Source organism: Phyllostomus hastatus, unplaced genomic scaffold (genome assembly GCF_019186645.2).
Source record: "Phyllostomus hastatus isolate PE091 unplaced genomic scaffold, TTU_PhHast_1.1 phas_contig_210, whole genome shotgun sequence".
Classification (NCBI taxonomy): domain Eukaryota; kingdom Metazoa; phylum Chordata; class Mammalia; order Chiroptera; family Phyllostomidae; genus Phyllostomus; species Phyllostomus hastatus.
Window position 1 is genome coordinate 15,912,715 of NW_025333737.1, and position 25,909 is coordinate 15,938,623.

The following is a 25,909-nucleotide window of genomic DNA, read 5'->3' on the forward strand; positions in this document are numbered from 1 at the left end:
CTGTTGGTAATAACCAAAGACTGAGAATTAAAAACTGGGTAAATAAATTACGGTCCACCTGCATGACATGCATGATATTATGCAAATGTGAGGAAAAGAAGGAAGCTGCTCTTTATGTACTGATACAGAACAATCGCCAAGATGGATAATTATATGGAAAAGGCAAGGCGTCCAACGGGGTGTGTAATGTGCAACGTTTCGCTAAAAACATAAAAGAATACAGGCACCTAATTACTCGGCCGTGCAGAGAAGGCCTCTAGAAGACCACTTAAGAAGGCGGCAGGAGCGCTGCCCGGGGAGGCGGCCCCGCGGCTGGGCTGAGAGGGAGACGCCCTCTGCGTGCCGTCTGCACCGTGGAATTCTGAGCTGCGTGTGAGCAGTGCCTCCTCAAACACAGCCAACTATGTGCGATGTTCTCTGAAGGGGCTTTTCAAACTGCACCGCTCCATCCCACCCTAGTCCCGCTCTAGTCTCGTCTGGACCTGGATGTGTGGCTCCGATGGGTGAAGTGGCAAATGGATGAGAATCTGTCCCAGGGGGCGCGGGTGGAAGGGAGGAGGGGACGGGAGGAGGAAGGGGCGAGGACCCAGCTCTCGGCCGTCAGCCTGCCCACCGCCCGCTTGGCACTCCCTCCCTCGTGGTGACGTAAGCTCTGGCTCCCACGGCCTTGACATCAGCCTCTGGCTCCGGGACCCTGACTGGCCATCGGCCATGCAGCAGGCACGGACTCGAGCTGGGGGCCCTGACGCACCCCTCCGAGCGGGCAGCCTCACCTCCTCACTGAGGATCTCCTGGCACTCGGAGTAGTTCACGCGGGCCGCCCAGCTGCCGTTGGCCAGGCACTCCCGGTAGCCGTTGTCTGCAAAAAGGAGAGAGAGGCAAAGTGCCCTGTGGTCCCTTGAGCAAACAGCAGCTTAGGCATCTGTCCACTCATCTGTCCAATCAGCACAGGGGCCTGATTGCTGGGTGCAGCTGGGCAGAGGGGCTTCCCTGCCACCCCGTCTTCCCTCCTCTTTCTGCCTACCAGTCCCAACAGGGGGCAGCGTCGATCCAGTGCCTGACCGTGGGGCCGTGACTCTGCCCACTCCTGCCGGCATGCCCACGCCCATGAGACTGGCCCTTGGGCAGTCCTGACCAGCTCTCTGAGCTGCTTCCTTGCAAGCCTGTATGTGGCGCGTGCCCTTCTGAGACCTCTCCCATTTGGGGGTCTCATGTGACAGCAAAAAAGAATGGTGAGTCCTGATGAGTCAGTTCTCGCTCCTGAGGATGGGCATGACATGGCGGAAGGGAGTGTGGGGACAGCTCGAGTGGCAGTGAGATGACAGGGTTTCTCACGGTGGCTATAGGTGGTGAGGTTTCCTGTGGGGGGTGGGGGGTCCTCCCGTGGCAGTGCTCCACATGGGGTGAGGCTCACAGGGCAGGTGTTACATGGGAAGGTCCCCGGGGTGGCACTTCCCCAGAGCAGCTCGGGTCTTGGGACAGAAGATGACAGGTAGCAGGAGTGTGCTGGGGCGCATCCCAGGGGGCGGGGCTCACACAGCGCGGATCTCATTCCCAGGACCTGCTATAGCTCACAGCCAGGCGCATGGCCCAAGGAGCGGCGGGGGTCTGTGCAGCCGTCGGCTGGACTGCAGCCCAGAACCTGCCTCTTTCTGAGGAGATGGGGAGGAGCCCTGTGGTGTGAGGCTGGCTTCAGGGCTCTGGGGTGACCACAGCTGGGTGATGGGCCACCAGGGCTCTGAGACCCAGTAGGGAAAGGACCGAGGAAGATCCAAACATTGGTCTTTTCTCCCTTGCTGGTCAATGTTGTCCTGCCCCCCCAACCCCCTCCAGCATCGGTGGCTCTAAAGATATTTCCTTAAGTTAATTCTGGCCCCGACTCCAGGCAGAACAAGCTGGAAGAGAGAATTGAGTTCTGAGCCATTTCCCAGAGCTGCGGGCCTTTCCGTGGCTCCCACTGACCCTCACGTCACAGGGGGCAGGAGAAGGGCTGAGGACACTGCCTGATCCCAGTCCCTGAGCCTGGGGCCGGGCAGGGGCAGGACAGTGGGTGGGAGACAGGGGCAGGGCCCAGGGCCGGCTCCGTGCTGCTGAGCTGCGAGAGACCCGGGTGCTGGCCTCCTGTGTTCCAGGGAGGGCTGGGCCAGATGATCCCCTAGGAATCACCCTGGGAGCTGCCTCTCCATGGCAGCATCAGGATAAGAGGGAGATGATGGCGTGGGCGGTGGGGGGGGACACGGCCTGGCCTCCAGGGCTGCGAGGCTGGGAGGCCTCCTCTCTCACCCTGCTCCCCAGCTCCTCTCCTGAGAGGCTGCTCACGCAGCCCCCGGGTACCTGCCAGGGGAAATGGGGCTAAATGGATTTTTAAAGCTCTGCTCAGCCTCCCTGCCTATAGACCTGTGTCTCAGCAGAGTTGAGCCCTTGGGCAGAGTTGGCTGAGACGCTGCTGATTCTCTCCTAATTGCTAAATGAGGGATAAGCAGCCAGAGGGTGGAGGGCTCAGTAACAGGGTTCTCAGGGAGGCCTGCGGGAGCCAGAGATACAGGGTCTCTGTCACGGACCGGAAGTGCCTGGGACCACCGGCTGCTCCGGAATGTCCGCAAAGAAAGGGCCTTGGGGGGCAGTGGTTCTCGCCTCACGAGAGGTGGCGTGAGGCAGTGCCAAGAGGGCTGTTCTCTACGCAGATGGCCTGGGTTCGGAATCAGACACCATCCCTTACCAGCCGTGTGATCTTGGGCAAGTCACGCAACCACTCAGCCTCCTTCTCTGCAAGACGCTGCCCTCTAGTGGTCGAGCTGAGCATCTTTAGTTAACACGTGCGGAGGGCTTGGAGCTCTACCCGGCATGTGGTGTTAGCTGTAACTGTTATTACTCGGAACACGTCACTTGTCCCTATCAAAGGGGGTACTGGTGGGGATGACAAGAGTCACTGCTTTGGCCCAAGCCCCCCTGCTCCCCCCGCCCTCAATGTGGAGCCAGGAGCCGGAGTCTCTGCCAAGGCAGGTCATCCAGAGGAAGCAGGCTTTGCTGGGGAGGCAGGAGGCAACCCTGGGAGAAGACAGGCCTAACAAGCAGGGAGTCGTTGCCAGGGAGGATTCGACCTCCTTGTCTTTGATTGCTGCGCTGAGCAGTCTTCCTGAAGAATCATGGGAAAGTGGATATTTTTGGAAATGCGTCCCGTCCCTTTGAAGATCAGATGCAGCCGGAAGGAGGGCATTAGGGAGAAGGCCTGGAAGTCCTGGCAGCACCTCAGCAGTAAATGAATTAATTGGTGCTTAATGACTAGGTGCCACTCTGGGCTCTCACTCACTACTTACTGCACGGGCGTGTTCCTCACTGTTCTGGCACTGGAGTGCCTGGAAAGGGGGATCTGCCCGCCTGCCCCCACATCTAGGGACCGTCACCCCCAGCTCCCCTGCTGGGATCACAGAGGGAAGAGAGAGGAAGCCGAAGAGCAGCACCCCACCCAAACCTCGCACCCACGCTGCAGGTGGCGCCATCGAGGCCCAGGGAGAGCCGGTGCCGAGGGTTCCTTAGCCAGTCACAGACAGAGCCGAGGCCAGAACCCGGGACACCCGGCCTCCACGTGGGTCAGGCCTGGCAAACCGAGTGGCGCACCCCAGGCACTACCCTCTGGAAACGTTTACTTTGGGGAGTGTCAAGTCACCCGGAGAGATGAGCGTGGAGGAAGCTCGCGTGGAGGAAGCTCACGGGGAGTGGCTGGAGCTGGCTGCCACTAGGTGGGCTGCAGCCCCTGGGAGCCGGGAAACCCCACTCGGAAGTGCACACTTGGCTGTGGAGGCGGTGGGGAGCCACGGGAGGGATCACTGCAGGCAAGGGTGTGGCAGGGGGGCTCCATGCCACACAAGGTACCAGATCAGGCACCTCGGGTAGAGACGGTGGTGTTGGGGATGGAGAGCAGGTGGGGCTAGACCTGAGAGTCACTTTGGAGGTGAAGGAACAGGACCTGGAACCTCAGAGGGAGAGGGGCCTCCTTCAAACACCCCCCTCCCCCGACATTATGCACCAGCCCCAGGGCTGCTTCCTTCCTGCAGGGGGCGTGGCAGGGGGGCTCTGACTCCAGGTTTGGCCCTGCTTCCAAGCTTTGTGGCCTGGGGCAGTTGACAGGCTCTGCCCCCATTTCCTAACGGTAAAGTGGGCCCTACTAAATGAGAGGTTGGCCCCTACGTCCTCCTGCACTTCCTCCTGCCTGCACGTCCTCCCCACATGCCTTCCAGCCTTTCTTCTCCTTCTGTGGGTTCCAGGTGCACCAGACTGCCTGGTCTGGCTACTCCAGCCTCCTGTCCAGTCCCAGTGTCTCCCCAGGGCCCTCCAACTCTCTTGACTGCAGTCCCCAACTCTAATCCCCTTTGATGGGCTGATAAAGGAGAAAGGGGCAGGGGAAGGAACTTGGGCACTTTGAGCTAAATGAAGTCTTAGAAGCCTGTCATCTGGCCCTTTCCACCCTCAGAGAGGGGTGGGGGCCTCGAAACAGCAACATGTGCTGAAGGTCGCAACGTCTGAGAGTAAACCCTCTGCTGTCTGTGGTCACCTGGGGCCCTGAGCTCAGGCCCACCAGACCCCAAGGCTCCACCAGGGGTCCCCACCCTCCCCTGGGGTTCTGGCCTGCAGCTGTTGCTGTCTGGATAAGCAGGGGCTGTGAGCCGTTGACAGGGGAGGGTGACAGGTGACATTGCAAGGAGCTGTAAAGCCTGGAGGTGGAGGCTCACAGCCTCCTGGGAGCCAGGTGTTTACAGAGGGATCAAGTATCTGGTCACAGGGTTAGTCCTCCCCCACCCCCACCCCCACCCCACCTGTGGGCCTGCGTGCAAGGCCTAGCCCCCTGGAGGGAGATCAAGAGCTCTGAGTCTGCCACCTCCTGGCTGGAGGGCCCTGATGATTCCTGCCCTGCCTCACGGGGCTGTTGGAGTTCAAGTCAACCGACCCAGTTTGTCAACCGCAGAAGAAAGTGTCAGCCAGACTGGATGCAAGTCCAGCTTCACCTTGTACCACCTGGTGCCCTTGGGCAAGATCCCTAACCTCTCTGAGGCTCAGAAGCTTTATTTATGTAACGAGCACTATAGAGTTATACACAGTGTCTTCCAGGAGTACTGCGAGAATCAGCAGTGTGAGCGCAGGGTGCCTGGCAGAGCAGAGCTGGCCTTTGGTGACTGTATCCACGAGAGGTATTGTTATTATCGTTATTGTCACTATTATTTAACCCACCTCCAACAAGTCCGCCCGCCACACGCCCCCTTACTTGTGGTGTTGTATCGGACGCCGTAAAAATAGGCTGGGCAGGGCCGAACCACCAGCTGCCCTGCGGGGCTCTGGGGCCAGCAGGTGCCAATGAGGTCCACGGATGCATTGCACTGCAGTCCTGTGGGCAGAGACAGCTGGTGAGGCAGAGGAAGACCCCCTTTCCTGTGTCCTACCCACCTGCCCAGAGGCCCCTACACACCAGCTGGGGCAGGACAGGAGTGATACCCTACTGCAGACAGAGATAGCTCGTCCTATGCAGAGGACGGAAGGAATCTGAGTCTGATGCTCAGGCACAAGGGAGCCGGAGTGGGCTCCAGAGCAGAGGAGGGACAGAGGTGGCAGGAGGTGGTCTTAAAAGCTGAGGTCCTGGCTGGCCTTTAGAGGAAGGCTGGACATGCTTCAGGTCCCCTGCTCTGTAGCCTGAGGACATTTCTCTCAGCCATCACTTTGGGGCAGACTGGAGCTCTCTCTCAGACTTCGCAGCGAGGAACAGACCCAGCCCACCCCTGACCCAGCCCTGCTCGCACATCTCTGGAACCAAAACACATCTGCTCCAGCGCTGCAGGCGGAATCAGCTGAGTGAAGCTGGCCCACCTTCTGGCCGGCCTGATGACCACGTTTACTGAACACACACGGTTTGTGCTCTGGTCTGGGCTGTGCCCCGGAAGAGGGCTGACCGAGAAGGGGGCCGTGGGGAGAAAAGGGAGGGAGACGCCATCCAGGGGAGCAGGGAGGACACTAAACCAGGACTCTGGAACCCTGGCTGTATTACTAATCTGCTGTGTGACGACAGGCAAGTCTTGCCCTCTCTGGGCCTCAGTGTCTTTATAATAAAATGAAGTGACTGGATCTGATCAGAAATTCTTAATCTCTGTTCATGGAAGTTTTCAGGATTGATAGAGACCCTGATATTAAAGATCAACTAGTACACTTACTATGAAAAAACTTCCCACCACGAACACTAGCCCTCTGTATATGGCATGTAACTACACCGACTGTTACAGGAAGCATTCCACCCCATACGTAAGAAGTGTGTCTGCTAAAAGGGTTACTTTGAAAATTTGGTCTATACATGCATTTTACTTGTGAAAGGAACCTTGGCTTTCATTAGATTCTCCAAGGGGTAGTGACTTTAAAAAGGATGCAAACAGCTGAATTAGAAAGTGAATATCAAATTCCCCTTCCAAATATTTGCCCGTAATTAAAGAGCTTTTTTTGGAGTGGAGTGTGTGTGTGTTAGGACAGAGTTGAAGCCACAGTAATACTTCTGGAGAGAGGGGAGCTTTTGGTCTCCAATGGGTGGGGGTTGGGCCGAGGACAGTCCTGGCACCCCTCCTGAAACGTCCCCTGCCTTCTCTGCCCTTCGATGCCCCTTTCCTGCATGTGGCCGGCACAGTGGTCCTAGTAAGACCCAGGGTGCCCAGTACGACGAGAGGGAGTTAATGACCTGGGATGGCACAAGCACACACAGACAAGCCAGGCAGAGCCAGGAACCGGTGCGGGGGCAGCCTCTTTAGGTCTGGGCACCAGCAGCCGCCAAGCCCCGGCTGGGGCCCACCTGCCATCTCCTCCCCAGCTCAGCCTGTCCCCAGTCTCTCAGGAAACAGCGCGGGGTTAGACTGGCGGCCTTTCCCTGCTGGATGCAGGGCAGTGCTGAGCAGCAGCACTTGTACCAAATGCTGGTTTTCCTTTCTAATCAAAGCTACTCCTGGGGTGTTCCCGCAAATCAGGGCTCGAGGGGCAGAGGCCTTGACACCAAGTCGTTTAACTGGAAGAGAAAGAAATCTGGACTGGGGCTCAGTGGCTCGAGCAGACGGTGGGCCAGGCCCTGGCACTGTGCCACACTGCAGCATCCGTGAACTGCTTCACCAGTGGAGGAGGGGCTCGGGGAGTGAGGAAAACAGGTTAAGATTTTAAGCCCTCAAGGGGTCATGCCAATGGCTCTGAGCCCAGAGTGGGTAGCTGGAGGCATACGGCCATGGGAAGGGAGAGGTAATATTACCATATTCTGCTTTTTCAAAACTTTCTTCATATATTTCCTTTGATCCTCATCCACCTTGCCATGTAGTTATTCCCTTTCTACAGATGAGGAAACTGAGGCCCCAGGAAGTAAGTGACTTGCCCAAGGTCACTTGTCGATGAATGAAAGAACCAAGATACAGAGCCTTGTGTTTTTGGCTCTGAATCCAGTGCTCTCTCTATTACACCACATTTTGTTCCAGCAAAGGGAGGGGAACAGTCAAAGGGATCGTGGGGCAGGGAGCAACATCTGTTGAGGGCTGACAGTGTGATGGGCACATGCCAGGCAGCCTACATACGCCTCTGACTCAATGACATCATTGTACCTCCCTCGGTCGGTTGTCCGTTTAGTCACTCGCTCATTCCCGGCGTCTCCTGAGCGAGGTGCTAGGAAGACTGACGGAATGTCTTGGGCAGCAGCACCTGGAACTTGCCTAGCACACCCTCTCAGTCAGGGCAGCACTGGCCTTCCCTTTCTTCCTTCTCCCTCTCTTTCCTGCCTTGGACAGTTCCCCAGAGTCCCTTCCACAAAGAACAGAGGGCAGGGCAAGACTGGGCACCAGCCACAGCCAGGACCAGGCTGGAGCCAAGGCAGGCACCGGCCACTGAGCAGATGGGTCTCTTGGCCTCGAGCACCAGGCACCAGCCAATGCCCTGAGGCCTAACACCGCCCACAGCTGGTCTGAGTTTGGAGATGGGGATGAGCAGAGTAGCGATATTTGCCCCTAACGGTATGGATCAGGAGTCCGCGGCACCGCCTGCCAAGGCTGGGTGCTAATTCTGTTCCACAGACAAGGAGACCGAGGCCAGAGCAGTCACGCTGCCTATCCAAAGCCACAGAGGCACTAATAGGCAGAAGTGGTTTTGAATGCTGGTGTGTTCGGAGCCTGCCCAGGGCTCTTCCCACTGCACCGTGGCGGGTCCCCACCTGGGCAACGGGCCCTCACGGCATTTGGTTGCACCCATCTCTGCACCCTGGGTTCCTAAATGTCGCTCTGTTTCTTTCCCTCCCTCCTGCCATACCCCCCAGCACCACTCCCAGCCCCAGCAGCTGCGCGGAGGAGGCCTGGGGAAACACTCCTGAGAAGTGACCTTTACATTAAGAGACCAGAAAATCCCGGAGGGAATGGAAGTCTGGGAGAGATGAGAATAAAGGGATGGAGAGGCTACGTGATCGAAGACTAAAAGCAAATGAAGGGGGTCATGAGACGAAGTACCCCCTATCTGAGGAGTAACAGGCCGGGGCGTGAGCAGCAGGGGCTGGGGCTAGGTGGGCGGGGCCAAGGGAGGGGTGGGGCCTTTCCCAGCGTGGCCAAAGGTACAAGCATCAATCAGGAGCGACGGCCCCTCGAAAATACTGGCCAAGGAGTTCAGCAGGGGTTTGGCTGTGTGGTGCAGTTTTAGGGAGCCCGTAGAGACTTGGAGGGAAACGAAGAGTAAGGGGAGGGTGAAGGGAAAGGGGCAGGCACTCAGAGGTGTACGGAAGGGGTGAGGCAGCAGGGTCGGGGCCTCAGAGGTGGTGTTCCGGGCAAGTGGGCACTGCCCACGGGACCTCTCCGCCCGACTGGACTCGTAGGCTGCGCCCCCGCCACGTGCTCCTTTTTGTGGCGGTCGCTGCTCCCGCACAGGACTGCAGCCCACCGCGGTGCAGGCGCCGGGCCCTGGGATCCTGCAGACTGGTCCTCTGGAAGAGGGTATAGGATTTGGGGAGTGGGGGAGAGGGGACCAAAATTTGTTGAACACTACACCAGGCGGTGTGAAGGGCGCTTTACGTTGTGGGACTCATGCCACTCAATTCAATCCAGTCAACCAAGAGAAGGGGTGGGGGAGACAAGGGGGCAAGGAGAGAGGAGGAGAGGGAGGAAATAAAGGAGGACAAAAGGCTGAGATTAAAGCAGAGAGAAGCAGAGAGAAAACCAGGAGGAAGAGATTTTTAAAAAAACCATAGGTTCCGGAAACGGGGAGGGAGTGGATCTCGCAGCTGGAAAGGGGAGGAGGCAGGAAGGGAAGTCTTCGTGTCACTCATCTTGGGGCTATAAGGACCTCGAAGTCTAGGCTGTTGGACTCTGATTCTTGCGCCAATGTCCCTTTCAGGTCCCACTATCACAAATGTCCAACCCCTTCTGCACTACTGTCGGGTATTCTCCCACCCGGATATCATAGATCTGGGTGAGGAGCAGTTTGGATGGGAGTAAGCCAGCCTTGCAAATAGCTAAGCCAATTTACTAGCCCTTGTTAGGCGCTAACTCCACCACACAGCTTCTTGTTCCACAGCGCCCCTCCTGGTCAGCTAAATTATAGACGGAAAGAACGCTAATGACCGCTCTTAGCTCAGTATAAGTTTTTACTGACCACCTGATAAATTTTCTAGGTGCTTGGGATACAGTAATAAATAAAATAAATGCACCTGGCTGGCGTAGCTCGGTGGATTGAGCGCGGGCTGCGAACCAAAGCATCGCAGGTTCGATTCCCAGTCAGGGTACATGCCTGGGTTGCAGGCCACGGCCCCCAACAACCGCACATTGATGTTTCTCTCTCTCTCTCTCTCTCTTTCTCCCTTCCTTCCCTCTCTAAAAATAAATAAATTAATTTTAAAAAGTTGGAAATTTTTAAAAATAAATAAATAAAACAAATGCCCTACCCTCCGTGAGATGAGGGGGCAGTAAACAGACAGACAGACAGTCAAATCTGTTGAGCAGTGAGAAATGCTATGGAGAAAAAAAAAGCAGAATGAGGAGATAGGCTGACCAAAGGGCTATTTAAAATAGTGGTGCTTGACATAGTCACACTTAAGGAGAAACCTAAAGGAAGTGAGGGAGGGAGCCATGTGCATACGGGGGAATAGGGAAAAGTGTTCTAGGCAGTGGGAACAGCAAGCACAAAGGCCCTGAGGCAGGTGTGTGCTTGGTGTGTCTAAAGTGTTGATACAGCTCTCACTTGATGGCTCATCCCCTCATTCCTGGGACAGCTAGAGACCTTCATGGTCTGTCCTGGGCAGGCTGGAGTCAATTGGACTAATGTAACACTGGTCCTGAATCTTCCTCCTTCCCCACCTGTGCACAGAGCAGATGCCTGGGACCCACACTCTCATTGCTCCTGGCAGCAGGGGGTCAGGCTATACCAAACACTTGCAAATGGGGGAAGAGGAGGAGCAGCATAGGTGGCTCCCACCTGCCTCTGAAAAAAACTCTTGCTGAGTCAGGATCGTGGTGGGAGTGCTGCTTTACTGAACAGATAAGAACTCTTTGAAGGTGACCTAGTTAATGCTTGTGTACGATTGGACTCTGGCTGCTTCCCCCAGGTAGGTAACACAGTTCCCTTCCCATCAGGCTCCGGTCCACATGTGCTCAGCAGATCTGTCTGAGGGAAACTGGAACCTGGCTCCTGCCCCAGTTATGCTGGGTCTCTCGGCAGGGGTTTCTGAACACACAAGAGTAGGTGGGCGCTTGGCAGCAGCCCTGTGGCTGGGAAGCCCATCCCCCTGTTTGGGTTAAGACCAGGAGAGGAACACAGCCAAGATTGTCCAGAAGGGGAGCAGTCAGGTGGCCCAAGGGCAGCTCCTGAAACACACACGCTTGCCCATTCAGAGGAAGGTGCTGCTGGGATGAATGGGCAGGGGCTCTGCCTGCGTCACCTGGCCTGGAGAGAGTGGCAGAGGGCAGGCAGAGTCCTGTTCTTTGCTCCATCCCCCTGTGGTTCGGCTGCCTCCTCTTTGTCTGGGCAGAGAAGAAAGATGCCTTTATAGGGTGTGTGATTCATCAAGACAAATGGGTGGGCCTCCTGTCCTGTGGGTTAGTGGGCTCTTCATATTTATATTCCCAATACCTAGCACAGTGCCAGGCACATAGTAGGCCTGGAGGAAAATTAGGGGCCATGTGCAAAGCCAATATGGATCTGGGAAGTTGCAGGGGTGACTCTGCACCCCAGGACGATTGACTGAGCTGAGCCCTGGCACCACAGCTGTCTGGGCAGCCACGTCACACGGTGGGAAAGTCTAAAGTCGGGCCCACTTGCTTCAAATCTTCGAGTCACTGCTTATTAACTGTATGTACTTGGGCAAGTTATTCGACCTCTCTGAGACCTTGATTCCTCTTCTGTAAAATGGGGATAAAAATACTCTCTGACTATACTGTTGTGATGATTGAATGAGATTAGAGCACTCAAAATGGTGAGTACCCTTCCGGGGGCACAAAATAAATATTAGCCATCGTTAATCATTGCTATCATTCATGACCTTGAGACGGGGGATGGGAACAGATGACCCTGGGTTCGTGTCAACAGTGTGATTGATTCCTTTTGTCTCTAATGTCATCAGTCAATAATTCTATACTTTCTAACACTGTCATATTCAGGACATGATATTATGAGTTGCCAAGTCTGTGATCTGCCATATGATGGCCCTGGGGACCCACCCAGGGTTATCTGTTCTTGGCATGTGAGAACCCCCCCACCCCAAAGGCCCTGGCTCAGTGACAGCAGCCCCGGCCAGACGCTCATCCATCTGTCCCAGTCCCTCCACCCCACTCTCACCATCTGTCTACCAGTGCCCATTGGTCCGGGTAGGTCTTGGCATGGGAAGGCAAATAGTGCATTATCCGAGGCCATTGCAGAGGGTGATGGATTGTGTGCCATGGAGCCATGCAGGCTTGGCCAAGCTAGGGGTAGTGGCACAGAGTACAGATGATTGGGGAATGAATGGCATTCATCATGGCCCGCTGCCTCCAAGGACACATGAGACCTGCGTGGGCTCAGGGATGTCACTTCCTGAGCACAGCAGGCAAAGTAACGGAGCCTGACCCGGCCCCAGTGCATGGGAGGCTGGAGGCAGGGCCTTTCATCTCGGGCCCAGCCTCTGAGCGGGCGCCCTCCCTCCCAGTCTCTCTGCTAGCACTCCAGACTCTTGCTCAGGAGCTTCCCGTTCCCCACGACCCGCTTAGCCAGCTCTGCAGCCAGATGCTCCAGGCTCCCAATACCTCTTCAGACTTACGGCTCCTCCCTCCTAACCGCTTCCCTGTTCTTACGTCAAACCTGCGTGCTCGTCCTCAATCAACTCCAGCTTTGTCTCAGAGCACTGAATCTTCTCTGCCAGTCCACACTCAGAGTCTTTCAGAGACTCCCCTTGAAGTCTCCTCCTTCAGAAAGCCTTCCTGGATTCCTACCACTCCTGATCTAACTTCCCTGCCACCTGCGTTGCAGTGAGCAATTCATGGCAAATGCCTTCTCCTCAGCCCAGATATATGATAAGCACTTCCAAAAGCCTTCAGATGTTACCAACAATAATAAATCATACTCAGCAGTGGTGTGGCATCTACAGGTTGTGGAATACCACCATACAACTGAGTGCATTTAATCGTAATGGACCCTTGAGGCAGGTGTTGCCCCCCTAACTTTACAGCTGAGCAAAGAGAGGCTCAGGGGCATGCTTATTCCTGTGGCAACCGGTGTCCCCACCTCCAGCCAGGACAAGACTGAGCGCCACTGTGAGCCTGGGCGCCCCCTCAGCCTTCTCAAGTCCAGTGCGCATTCGCACCCCACCCCAGGCCCTTCCTAGTGAAGACAGCCGGCCAGGGCAGCTGCTCTGTCTGAGCTGTGGGAGTCTCCTCTCCCCACAGGCCCAGCTTCAGAACCTGAGGCCTGGCCGCCCTGCTGGCACCCTGGGTCTGTTCCTGCCCCGGTATACGCCTTACTCTCTGCCTCACAGTACGTGTGTCTGCAGGCTTGACTGTGAGCCCTTGCAGGATCAGACTGTGAGCCCTTTTTTGCTCCCTGAGTGCCTTGCATAGGGCCCGGCACAGAGTAGGTGCTCAATTAATGAGTTGGATTGAATCAAGGAGAGACCAGAAGAGGAAAATAAATCACCAAAGACTGAGTCTCCCTAAAACCGTCAGGGGCAGGGGCCCTCCCACCTGGCCAGCGGCAGCATCCCCAGGACCCTGATTGAAGGGGCCGGGTGAGGGTTCACAGGTGTGGAGCACGGTGTTGACGATGAATCCAGAAGCCAGGCTACCTGGGCTCAAACCTTGGCTCCAGCACTTACTAGTTTTCCTCTGTGCTCCATTTTGCTGTGTGTAAAACGAGGGCTACAAGACCTACCTTGAAGGACAAAACCGGGTTAATGCATCTCAGACACCTCCCACAGCGCCCAGCACAGGGTCGGCCCCCTGCACTATCATGCTGTGGCACGAAACGCAGTCTTTCTCCTCCGGAAGCCCGAAGCCCGGGTCACAGCTCAGCCCCTGCTCTGCCGGTCCTCACAGCAGCAAGGGCTGGGGCGACTTCCCCCGTTGCCCGCCCCAAAGCAGGGAAAAGAGCTGCCCAGCACGCTCGCCCATGCCCCTCCTGTGCCGTGGCAAGGTGCTGTCACCTAGTCGCAGCTCTCTTTCCCACCACAGTGCCAGCATCCCGCTCAACACAGCGTTCCCTCCGTGGGGAGAGGAACTGCTTGGACCCCAGAGAGGAAACTTCTCTGCTCTTCCTGCCTTAGGGCACGGCCCTGTGTGAGCACCCAGAGACCCCGGTGGGGGCAGGCGGCGGGCTGTGGTCACCTGGACTCTGGCAGGAGCTGAGTAAGGGTACTCACCGGAGATGTTGCTGGCCAGGGACAGGCCCTCACACTGCTGGTCCTGGAGCGAGGCGGAGATGGGGTTCAGCCCCAGGAAGAGAAGGGCCTGTGGGCACAGGGCGGTGGGGGACCCGGTTAGACTGCCATGAGCAGGGTGGCCCGCGGCTTCTGCCTTCCTGCTCTTTCCCTCGTCCGTGTCCTCTCCCAGACACTCGCCCCTGTCTCCGGGCTCCTTCCCCCCACTCCCCTCCCTGTCCTCGCTGCCTGAGAGGTCTGGAGCTGCCTTGTTCTTGGAGGGGCCTGGAAAGGAGGCCGGTAAGAGCAGGGGCCCAGGTTCCCAGGACAGCTGAATTTTCTCCCGCACGGCTGGGGGCCCCAGTGAGAAGGAAGGCCCCCAGAGAAACGACGTGCCTAGAGAAGCTGCCTCCATCCACACGGGATCCCAAGCATGGCCGACTGTGTCCTGACACCTTGAGCCCCGGGGCTCGTAGATTCTCATTAGTGCACCTGCCTGCCTCCCTCCCACCTTCGCGCCTGAGCTGCAGGCTCTCCCGGCCTCGGCCTCGGCCTTGGGTGCAGTGAGCTGCTCCCAGCCCTGGTCCCTGCCCAGCTCATTAGCAGTCCCTGCAAGCCGTGCCTCCCCATTTGTCAAGCCTTTTTACATCTGCGAGGGCATTTAATTCTCCCTGGGGCTGATGTGGCTGTTCCTTTTGCAGATGAGAAGACTGGGGCCCCGAGAGGTGGAGGAATAAATGTGCCAGGAGAAGTGGCTGCCCATGCCCGGGAGAACCGTTACCCCTGCCATTCCCCAGCGGCTCCGTGTCACTCTGATTCCAGAATTTCAGCCCACCTAGGAGAGAGCGGCGTGGGTCCCACACTGGGAGGACTGCCCCTTCTTCAACAAACACCCCCACACAATCATTGTGCCCCCTCCCTTGAGGCCATCACCCTTCCATCAAAGGACTTAGAGTCAGAAGGGACCTGGCGTCCAGCCCTGGTTTCACTGTGTTGCCACCGACAGGTTACTTGACCTCTCTGTGCCTCAGTTTCCTCTCCGGCTTTTATTGAAGACTTGTGGGGCGCCAGGCCCTGTGCTCTTCACAGTGGGAAAAACGAGGGTGAGGAGAGGCAGGGGCTTGTCCAAGTCCCACCGAGTAGACGGGCTAGTTTAGACCGAGGCAGGGCGGCTGCTAGCGGCTCCCAGTCGCCACGGGCAGCCCTCCCTCGCAGGGCTGGGGGTAGAGAGGGGGTGTCACCAACAACTGCAGTGCTCAAGGTAAGTAATATTTTAATGCAGCATTTTTTAAAACTCTCAATTACTGCAAAAAATCCAAGATGAACAAAATATTTTAAACCTTTTTTAACAGACAGGATCTGTGGCAGTGCTGGGGCCTATTGGCATGTGGGGTAAAGGAAAAATCAGAATAATATTAAAATGTTGTTCACCTCCCATACTGAGATTTGGGGCACCTCCTTAAGTCTGGCCTCAGTGGCCTCACTCTCATCTTGGCCCTGGCCCTGCTCACCAGTCTTCTGCCCCAGCTGGACTCTACCGTCCCCCCTCCTCCCTCCCTAAGACTGGACGTCCTCCCTCCCTCTGGACTCCTCCCCACGTACCCCTTCTGGGCCTCAGGACCTGCCCCCAGCCCTCAGAAGCAGACCAACTTGCCTTTCTCCAGAGGTGAATTCTCCAGGCTCAACGGTCCCAAAAGTCCTCTCCTACCCTGTCCCCCCTAGCCCGCAGTGCCACCCACTTTTCCGGGTAGCTGTGCCTTCCCATGCTTGCCGCTGACAAAGGCAGGCTCCACTCCCCTCCCCGACCCTGCATCGTGTGGTGGGATCCATTGAGTGCTCCCCGCACCCGGTCAGAGCCTGTCCTGCCACCACCCTCTCCAGGAAGCCTCCCTTGACTTGATCACTCACATGCATTGTCCCCTCAGTGCCCTGCCTGAGCCCTTAGTGGGCTCCTTGACTCTAGTCACTCGCTAGGACACTCCTTCTGTCACATCAGAGGGGTCTCTGTGCTTACTGGGTCAAGCTCCCAAGCGCGACCCCAGCTCTGCAGCCATCCTGTGCCCAGCACTCTGGGCGCTCGGCAGATGGTGCTGGGGTTAGCTACCTCACTCCAGGGGCCTGGGAGATATTAGAACAAACCCATTCAACTCGCTGGCTCCAAGGAACCTCCAACACTTTATTAATCAGTAATTAAACTTGGCAGTCTCCAGAGAGACGCAACATATCTTTACCATCATTTTCCAAATGAAAACGCAGAAGTGGAGAGAAAAGGAAGCTACCAGGCCAGCCAGTGGCTCTCACTAGCAAAGCAGAGAGCAGAGTCCTCAAGGACAAGAGCTGGGTCCCTGCTCAGCTCAGCAGTGAGCAGGGACCCAGCCCTGCCCTGTCCCCAGGGGGTCCTTCTGATAGGAGACCAGCACTCCCTGCTCCCAGCTTGCCATCCCACCCTGCCCCTGCCCCCCCAACACATGCGCACACACGCAGAGGATGAAAGTGGGGTTCCAAGAGCCAGCTCAGCCACAGGCAAATTGAAGAAACTGGAGACACCCTATTCCAAAGTATCGGTCCTGCAGCCTGACACCCCACCATCATCCTTCTGATCCTGAGGTTACGCCTTGAGCGCCAGCCTGCCTTCAGAGCCGCTGCGAAGGCCTACACGGTCCGCCCCCGTTGAATTCCAATCCTGCTGGTGTCCCCCCACCTGTGCTCTTGCCGTTCTTTGCCCCTGCTCACCCTGGCCGCCCGTCACCTCGTGAACTCCGCAGTCCTCAGAAGCCGGTTCCACACCCCTGCCGCTCAGCAGCTCCTTCCCCAGCCCTCCACAGCAGAGCAACCCGTCACCCCGTCAGTGTGCTCGCATCCCTCTGGACCCTGGACTGGTCCCGGGTGCGTGAGGCAGCCTCAGCACAAAGCGCTCACACCCCAGCGCTCTAATTAGGTGGCAAATACACCGGCCAGTGTCTTAGTCTCGTGTCTTCATGTCCTGGGGCCCATCAGGAGCAGAGCAGTCCAGATTCATCATGAAACCAGACCAAACGCCACGGGGCGACAGACCAGCCTGCTGTCGGATGGCTGCCCGCGACGCTGACCCTTACATCTCCCTCTTGGGTACGATGGTTCACAAAGTCATTTTCTACCGAGAGAGGGCTGGCTTTGCATTATGCAGAGGAAAAGGCTTCTTAATATTCCCGAGCCAACCTTCCCGCTCAGGAAAGGTCAGCCCTGTGCAGAACCTGCGTCTGCGCCACCTCTGGCTCCGCGGAAGGGTTTGTACGGGCTTCTGGCTCCTTCCTGAGCCACACTTCCATGGAAAACCTGGAGTTTTCCTGTGCCCTTCCTCCCACCACACGCTGGTCTCCCTCTCAACACGCACTGCGGTTTTGCAGCTCCTTCAACAGGCAGTCACCACATTGTAGGCACAGGCCCCAAAGTTTCAAGGACTTGGTTTGTTTCCTTCTAAAGCTGAGAGTTCTGAATTTGGGGTCCTCGAGAGCACAAGGGTGGGGGGCACGGAACTCTGTGAGTAAATGACAGTCATTTTTCTGGGAAGGGTGCTCAGCATCCTCCACTTCTCAAGGTCTACCACCCCCAAAACACGGCCAGAACATATGGCAAATGCGGTCACATCAGAGACCTGGGCCTCCCCAAACCGGACATGTCCCCCTCACCCCCCCTCCCCGTCCCCCCACAGCAAACCCAAAGTGCTTTGGACCTGGGAACTGCCCCTTGTTTGGGTTCCTCCACCCATCCCTCCCCTCCAGCACCAGCCCTAGTCACATTTTCTCCTCTCAGAACAATTTTTGACAAACCAAGCCTTCAGGACTTCGTAAGGTTTTCCATTTTCCAACAACGGCCCTGAGGATCTGAAGCCGGTGCAGCGCCAGGCTCACTAACAAGGTAATGCTCTGCTTCTTTACGCCAGCCTGCCAGCCCCAAGGCCCCAAATAAACCTGCACCAGAGGGCACTGCACTGCAGAAAGCGGATGAGCTGGGTCTCCTGCTCCCCGTTTCACAGGGGTTGTACAGTTGAGGGGATCAAGTTCACTGAACTGGTTTTAGCTGCTGGGTGAGGATGAAGATCCAGTAAGCAGGCAATCTGGGTCTGTCTTTTAAGTGGAGGAAAGATGGAGGAGGGGGATGATGGCCCACGTCGGGACAGAGCCTGGGAAGAAGGGATGGGCAGAGGAGGGTGCAGGAGGGTGGGGGGTGGGCACAGGCCACCAGCCTCCTGCTCCAGCTGATGCCCATGCCCCCACCCCCAGGCCAGTGCAGAGCATGGCTGGAATTGAAGCTGCCATCCTAAATCCCAGTGTGACTTTGGCGTAAAGGTTAATCACACCCAGAAAATGCTTATTAGAGACCATAAATAACTACATTGCTGGAGCGCAGTTTGGTCTTTAAGGCACAAAGTGCAATTTCCTTTGATGGGATGATTTGGTGATTAACCTTTCAGGGAGGGTTCTGAAGGGAAAGGGGGTGGCCTGCAGTCACGGGGACCGGCCCCCACCTCCTAGAAGTTCACGAGGAGCCACGAGAGGGGGCTCTGCCCTCCCTCCCCTTCACGGCTCCGTCTGATGCTCAGCCTGGAGAGCCCCCGGGGGTCCCAGGCTCTGGTCAGGCCATGGAGGGAGCTGGCCACAGCCCTGACAAGAGCCCCAGCCCCAGCCGCATGGTCTGAGAGTGATCCTTCAGCAAGGTTCCTTCCCCTTCTGCTGGGTTGGGAGCCCAGTCCTGCTGCCCACTGTGACTTTGAGGGAGTTAACTGACCCCTCTGAGCAAGGAGGTCTTTCTCACCTGCATCAGAGGGAGGTGGATGTGGGCCACCTGAGGGAAAAGGAGGAGTAAGATGCTTTCTGAAACGGAAAGTCCCCTCCAAGTGTCCATGTGGTCGCTACCACACCACATGGCCATCTGTGGTGGCGACGGGCCCCGGAACCTTCCTCAGTTACAGAAGTTTGGGCCACAGCAGTCTTCCCGCGGGGAGGGGAGGGGAGGGGAGGGGCTGCAGGCAGGACCCAGCCCTCCCCACCCCCGTTCAGTCAGACTGTTCTGTTTCTACTTCTAGGAGTTCACTTCTTTTGGATTCCACAGGTGAGAGATTGCACAGGGCTTGTCTTTCTCTGACTTAGTTCACTTAGCACAATGCCCCCCAGGTCCAGTCATTGTTGCAAATGACACCATTTCATTCTTTTTTACAGTCAAATAATATTCCACTGTATATACACTACATTTTCTTTACCCACTCATCCGCCAGCAGACACTTAGGTTGTTTCCATGTGCCGGCTGCTGTAAATAATGCTGCACTAAATAAGGGGGTGCAGGCATCCCTTCAAGATAATGATTTCCTTTCCTTTGGATAAATAAATACCCAGATGTGAGATTGCTAGAATAGAGTAGTTCTAATTTTAATTTTTTGAGGAAACTCCACACTGTTTTCCATAGTGGCTGCACCAATTTACAATCCCACCAACAGTGCGCAAGGGTCTCCTTTTCTCCCCATCTTCACCAGTGAGTGTTATCTCTTGCATTTGTGATAACAGCCATTCTAACAGATAATAGTGTCTCACTGTGGTTTTGATTTACATTTCCTTGATGTCTAGTGATGTTGAACACATTTTCATGTACCTGCGGGCCATTTGAGTGTCTCCTTTGGAAAAATGGCTATTCAGGTCCTTTGCCCATGTTTCAATAGGATTATTTGAGGTATTTGGGGGGATATTGAATTGTATGAATTCCTAATATATTTTGGATATTAAAGCCCTATCATACGTGGTTTGCAAGGTATAACCTGTTTTAAGCAAAGCCAAGAGAAGAAAATCTGAATATGAAAAAGAGGTGGGATCACGAGTCAAGATTTCTTTAAAAAGCTGGCTCCCTACTGCATTTAAGAACTAGGATCTGGTTTGCAGGAATGCAATCCATTCTCTAAAACCTGTCTGTGCCTACGGGGGATGTATCTGGAGCTGCAGAACAGACTGACAGGGGCAGGGGCAGGGGCAGGGCCCGCCCACAGCCCCGAAGTTTCTGCCCCGCACAGAGGCACCAAGCAGAGGGGTCAGTGGGGGCTGGCATTGCAGGATGTGCACCAGCAGAGCTGAGACCCTGGGGGTGGGGGGTGGGGAGGGCTTTTCACTAGTCAGGGTGAAATTAGACTGGGGACAAAGGACAGCGATGCCGGACTGCCCAGGACTATTGGCCCCTGAGCACCCTCTTCCCTAGTGTCCTGCCGCACCTGCTCCTCCCTCAGGGCCTCTTTCCACCGCACACAACCTGCCCCCATCTCTTTGCCCTCAAGGCAAAGAGCCTGTGATTCCCCCAAAGGGGGTGAACAGTGAAAGACTCTTCCCAGCAGACAAGAAATAATTTATTGTTACATTTAATTAACTTAAATTACTGTCACGCAGAGAGGAAAAAATGGAAATGAAAATCTCCTGCCTACAGTCTAGGGAGGGGGGCGTGCCTGGGTGTTCCCCGCCTCCAGGCCTTCTCCCCGAAGTCCCCGGCTCAGGGTGTGCCCTGCTCCACCCCGCTCCCTCCTCCTGCTACTTCGCTCCTCTGCTCCTCCGATCCCCTAATGAGGCAACCCCGTCGCCCCGCAGAGCTGACAGCTGTGAGCTGCCTGCTTCGCCCTCCCGAGGAGCAGGGAGAGCTTGGGGAACCCCAGCTCTGGAATAGACACACCCCCCTCCCAGGGTCCCAGATGGACTCCACGGTTGGGTCAGAAGCTCCCCAGGGGCACGGTCTGCGTTTGTCCATCTCTGTGCCCTCCGCGGGGCCTGGCACAGAGCAGGCCCCAATGCATGGTTATGGAATTAATAAACGAATGGCTGACCAGTAAATGAACGGATGGGTTTTCGCTTTCCGCCCCCTGTGACCGACAGGTCCCATCAGGATTCCCACCAGGGCAGCTACGGGCTCACTCTCCAGTCCCCATTTTCCTGCGTGTCCCTCCTGGCCACCAGGTGCGCTCTCGCTCCTGGCCTTGCTTCTTGCATTGACTGCCCCACCCCCGCACCCCGGACTCAGGAAGGGTGTGCCCCAAGGAAAAAGTGTTTGCGGGTGGGAAGTGCGTGGCTGGGATCCTGTTCTCGCTCTGACAGACGTGCTCTGTGACCATGGACAAGTCGCTCCCTGCTTCCTCCGGCCTCAGTTTGCTCATCTGTGGAAGGAGGAGGGCAGTGAGTTCCCTGCACCGCTTCCCAGGTCTGAATGTGGTGACGCTAGGACTGCAGGGGGGTAGACGTTCAGACTTCTAACCTGGGGGCCAGAGAGACCCGCGGTGGAATCTTTCATCTGCCCCTTCCTCCCCGTGTGATCTCGGGCAAATCAGTTAACATCTCCAAGCCTCAGTTTCCCCTTATAAATGGGGCCAGCAGGCATGAAGTATTTATGCGTTAAAGCTCTTGGAGAGATTCAACAGTGTGAGGCAGTCGAAACAGCACGGGGCCCGACAGAGTGAGCGGCGAACGAACACCGGCGACCACTACTGTGTGCAGGTTGCTTCCCTCTTAACTTGGCCTTCTCCCCACGAGGGCTCCCTGACCGGTCCCCTGCCCACCCAGGACACCCACTCTCCACCACCTCTGTTCCCAGGAGCCAGCAGCCACCAGCCAAAATGGAATGTGCGTGAGGCCGATTTGCTGGGCCCGGGGCGGGGGGTGGGCAGCAACCAGGAGCACTGCTGCGCTCCCATCGCGGCCGGCCTCCTGTTCTGCGTCTGGCGCGTGACCTTTCTTCCCTTCTTGTTACAATTCTCTCTCAGATCCACTCGCTAATATTTTTCTCATAGTTTGTGCCGTCTTGGCCTCCCTGACTCTTTCTTACCTTCCTCTCATCTGCCTTCACCACTCCACCTCTCTGTCTTCCCTGGCCCCTTTCTCTTCTTTCCTTTCCAGTCCCCGGGCTGTGCCCCGCCTGTGTTCCCTGCCCCCCTGCCCACCCCCACCCCCAGCAAGGAACTAAAGGAGGAGGTACAGGTTTCTTTTTCTCTCTTGACTTCTATCTCTGGGGTGCACCTGGCTCCCCAAGAGCTGGCAGTGGGAGCCGGGGAGTGGCCGGCAGTAGGGCCCTGTCCGCGGGGGACCCAGGAAGGGTTGAGTTTGGTTCTCGAAGGCGAGTATAGCTTGGCTCTGATCCTGTCCCCTGCCCCTGGGAGCCGCTCAGCTGGGGGCTGGCTGTGGCACCCAGAAACTGCGGAACCATCCCGGAGAGGGGACATTTGCTAGTCTGGGAGCTGAGCAAAGGTGCGTGTGTAGGGTGGGGGCAACGGAGACACAGACTCCGCAGGTGCCACTATCAGCTGTGTTCTCACTTCAGCCTGCTCTCTGGCAGGCGTAAAGTGAGGGGATTTCGGTGGCGTGGGCAGAGCGGGCTTCTTCCTTCAAGAAGCTGCGTTTTAAAGGGAGTGCGAAGAGGGCTGGGAAGGCAGAGTGAAATCATCTGTCAGTGGAAATTAGATTCTATTAGAAAACAGCTGAAGGTTTTGAGGCTGCTTTTCCTGGAGAAGTGGCTGCCCTCCCCAGGCCATGAGGGGTTGGCCGAAAGGGGGCTGCTGGACCACCAGACCCTACTGAGCAGAGGGATGTGGGGCAGAGATTAGAAATAACCATGTAATTGTCCATAAGACAAGCAATAACCTCGTCTGTTTCTTTGCCTGTAAAAAAAAAATTAGGCAAAATCACAAGTTTCCAGACGGCTCCTGGGAGGTGGAAAATTCTGTGTCTCATGCTTTACCCCGGAGAGTCACGTTCAGTAGACCTGAGAGGAAGCTCAGGACTCTACTTTTTTAATGCTCTCCAGGTGATTCTAAACTGTCACCAGAATTGAGGGTAACTGAACTAGTCCGGTGCTTGTCAACCAGGGACACTACTGTCCCCCACGGGACACGTGTCAATGTCTGGAGATATTTTTGGTCCAATGTCTGGAGCACCACGACTTGTAGGGGGTAATGACTGGCATTTCATGGGTAGAGGCTAGGGATGCCGCTCAACATCCTCAAATGTGTAGGATAGGCCCGCCCACAGCACAGGACCACCCAGCCCCGGAGACCGCAGACCCTGGGGTGGAGGGTTTACAGCTTCCTCCCAGCTCTGAAAACACCCACCACCTGCCCATCATAGAAGTTGAGAAGGAGGAAGGAAGATGGTGAGGGGAACCCTGGAAAGAAGGAGAGAGAACAAGAGAAAGGGGCCTTCAAGACAGGAAGAGCCCTGGCTGGCGTAGCTCAGTGGATTGAGCTTGGGCTGCAAACCAAAGCATCGCAGGTTCTATTCCCAGTCAGGGCACATGCCTGGGTTGCAGGCCACAGCCCCCAGCAACCGCACATTGATGTTTCTCTCTCTCTTTCTCCCTCCCTTCCCTCTCTAAAAAAATAAATGGATAGAATCTTTAAAAAAAAAGACAGGAAGAGGCCCTGGATGTCACTCTGTCTAGCAGAGTCCTGTGTGGCCTTGAACCAGCCATGTGCCCACCTCCTGGCCTCAGTCTGAGGGCAGGGGACTGGTGGGAATGACCCCTCCTGGCCGACCTGGCCATATTTCCCCTCACTGTGCTCCCCGGGGGTGGGGACACACACCAGCCAGCAAGCTGAGCTCAGCCAGCCTGTCTGTCTCCAGGGCCAGCTCTTCAGAGGCAGGAGGCAGAGCTGGCTGGGAGCACCGGAGAAGACAAGGGTCCTTGTCCTCACCTTGTTCTGGTGAGGACACAGGCTAGAACCCAAGACAGGCTGAGCCCACCCCAGAGGAAGGGCTCCCTCGGCCCACCAGAGCCTTGGGACCACTGAGTGCCACGAGCCTCCCCCTGACCTCGGTGACAAGGTGCATGTTTGATGCGTGAGAATGAGGAGGGGAGGGGGCTTACCCACAGCCACCAGGGGAAAGGGCTCTGAGTAAACCAGAGGTTTTGACCCCTCTGGTCACTGGTTCTTCCTGCTCCAGCCCTGAGTCCTCATGGCAGGAGGTGCAGAGCACAGCCTGCCGCCAGACCTTGTGGGAAAAGTGAACCAGGGATCCAGGCTGTGGATTCCGTCCCCAAGGGAGGGCGTTAGACCAGCGCTACTCATAGTGTGGTTAGGACCGGTGTGGGCCACAAACTCTTTGTTCCTGCAAGAAGCGTTTGGACACTGATGGGAATCTGTCCTTGCCGTGACATCCACGCATGTTGCTAATAGACCCATCTCGCTGGACAGGGTCTAGGCCAATTCAGATGTTGTCCGGCACTCCAGGTAAACCCCGTGGATGTCTGGCTGCGAGTCGTCACAAGCAATAGGGCCACCTGCCAATCTGCCACGGACTGGAGGGAGCCACGTGATCCTTCCCCACGGCTGTTTTGAGGAGCCCTACTTTTTCGGCTGCGGAGGAGAGCTGGATGGCTGGCTGGTCAGGGCAGGCCCCATGGAGGGGGAGGGTCTTGAGCGACGGGTGGGCTCAGCGTCAAAGGGAGGAGTAAAGGGGGGGCCAGGGGAGGCCACTCATTGAGCTTCATGGGGACAGGCCCCTCGCCACACAGGCATTTCCTCCTCCTTTATTCTCCATCATGGTCGAGAAGGGGACCAAGCCCAGAAAGGTTGTGTGACTTGCCCAAGGTCGCCCAGCCAGGAAGTGGCAGAGCCGGTGTCCTACCTTCTCAGCTTTAAGGACAGAGCTCCATCCGCAGGGGTGCACACGCGCCCTGCCACTGCATGGGCCCATGTTTCACAGCTGGGCAGCGGCGGTCAGGGCGAGGCCGTTGGGGCCAGCACGCCGGAGAGAAAGGCACCAAATGCCGCCCCACCCCAGCCCATGGGTGGCTAGACAGTTGGGATGTGGAATGAGAGGCAGGATCCCTTGGAGGGAGCCAACTGCTGCTTGGCCTGGCTGCTCCTGCCTCACAACCAGCAGAGTCACCAGGTCCCCCCCAGCCCCTGCTTGGAGAACAAGGTGCCCTGGACCTGCTTTCGGAAGACCCCAGGTTCTGAGAAAGTTCCTGCACTTTGTCCTCAGGCCAGCTTCAAACCTCCCTCTGGCAACGTCTCCCACAAGCCCCCAGGGCTGGTTATGAAGCAAAACACTGCTCTTGCTTTTACACGAGGACAAACGCCCCCCATGCCATGGGGACTGGGGCTAGAACAGGGGGCAGGGCCGAGATCGCTATATGTTAGCGGCGCTGACAGTGTAGCGCTGGTCAGATAAGCCACTGAGTCATAAATCCACACGCAGAGGCAGAGGACTCTGTCTGCTGAGCTCGTCATTTCTGTGTCTGCTGTCGCCATAGCACCTCCATGCACACAGCCAGACAGAGGTGCAGCAGAGAGCAGGAACGGGGCACGCCCACCACGGGGCTCAGCATCTCCTGAGCACCTGCGTTTGTGGAGTACTGCAGTGAGTGCCAGGGCACAGTCTTTTGCTTTTGTTTTTACAGGAATGCTCCTGCCCCGGCAGAGCTTGGAATCTATGGTGGGAATGAGGGCTTGGGTTAGAAGCAAGCGACCAGGGGTCCATGTGGGGTGTGGTTAGTAAACGTCGTGAGGATCTTGTGGAGGAGACAGCAAAGAGCCAGAGGATCCTGGGTGTTTGATAGCCCGAGTGCTACCGTGAGTGGGAGGCTCACACTGAGGGGAGGAGATACAGAGAAAGCAAAGAGACAACCAGTAGAAGATGGACTTAGACTGGAGGGCTTCCTGGAGGGGAGGGCAGGATGGCTCAGAAAAACTTTGGTGGGGGTGACAGACAGCTTTGGTACAGTGAGACCAGGTGGCAGATGCCCCAGAAGGAGGAAGAGCATGGTCAAAGGCAGGGCTGGCGGAAATGAGTCTTCTGTGTGGGGCTAGGAAGGAGGCCAGGCGAGGTCCGAGAGGTTCAGGGAGTATCAGGTTCCTTCACTCTAGAGTGGGACGGGAGGGCTCAGCGGGGTCACCCGTGTGGGTCCTGGTGCGGAGGCAGCTCAGTCAATGGCACGTGTGGCTGAGAGAAGCTGGGCAGAGTGAGGAAGAGGGTGGAAGGAGGGGGTGAGCAGAGGCTCGGGCCAAGCCCAGGACGCAGGCCTCCCTCTAAAGACCAGCTTCTCAGCCTCCCA

General features: G+C 56.7%; 1 protein-coding gene across 3 annotated transcripts in view; it reads right to left on the reverse strand.

Moving 5' to 3' along the window:
- The window catches only part of CRHR1 (corticotropin releasing hormone receptor 1), a 50,456-nt gene that overhangs the window by 16,938 nt on the left and 7,609 nt on the right, over positions 1 to 25,909 (reverse strand). For all 3 annotated transcript variants that reach the window (XM_045837300.1, XM_045837299.1, XM_045837301.1), the window contains exons 2-4: positions 13,862 to 13,949; positions 5,261 to 5,380; positions 774 to 859 (exon numbers count right to left, since the gene is read on the reverse strand). In XM_045837300.1, the coding sequence (XP_045693256.1) occupies positions 774 to 859; positions 5,261 to 5,380; positions 13,862 to 13,949 (294 nt within the window). The remainder of the gene's footprint in view (positions 1 to 773; positions 860 to 5,260; positions 5,381 to 13,861; positions 13,950 to 25,909) is intronic.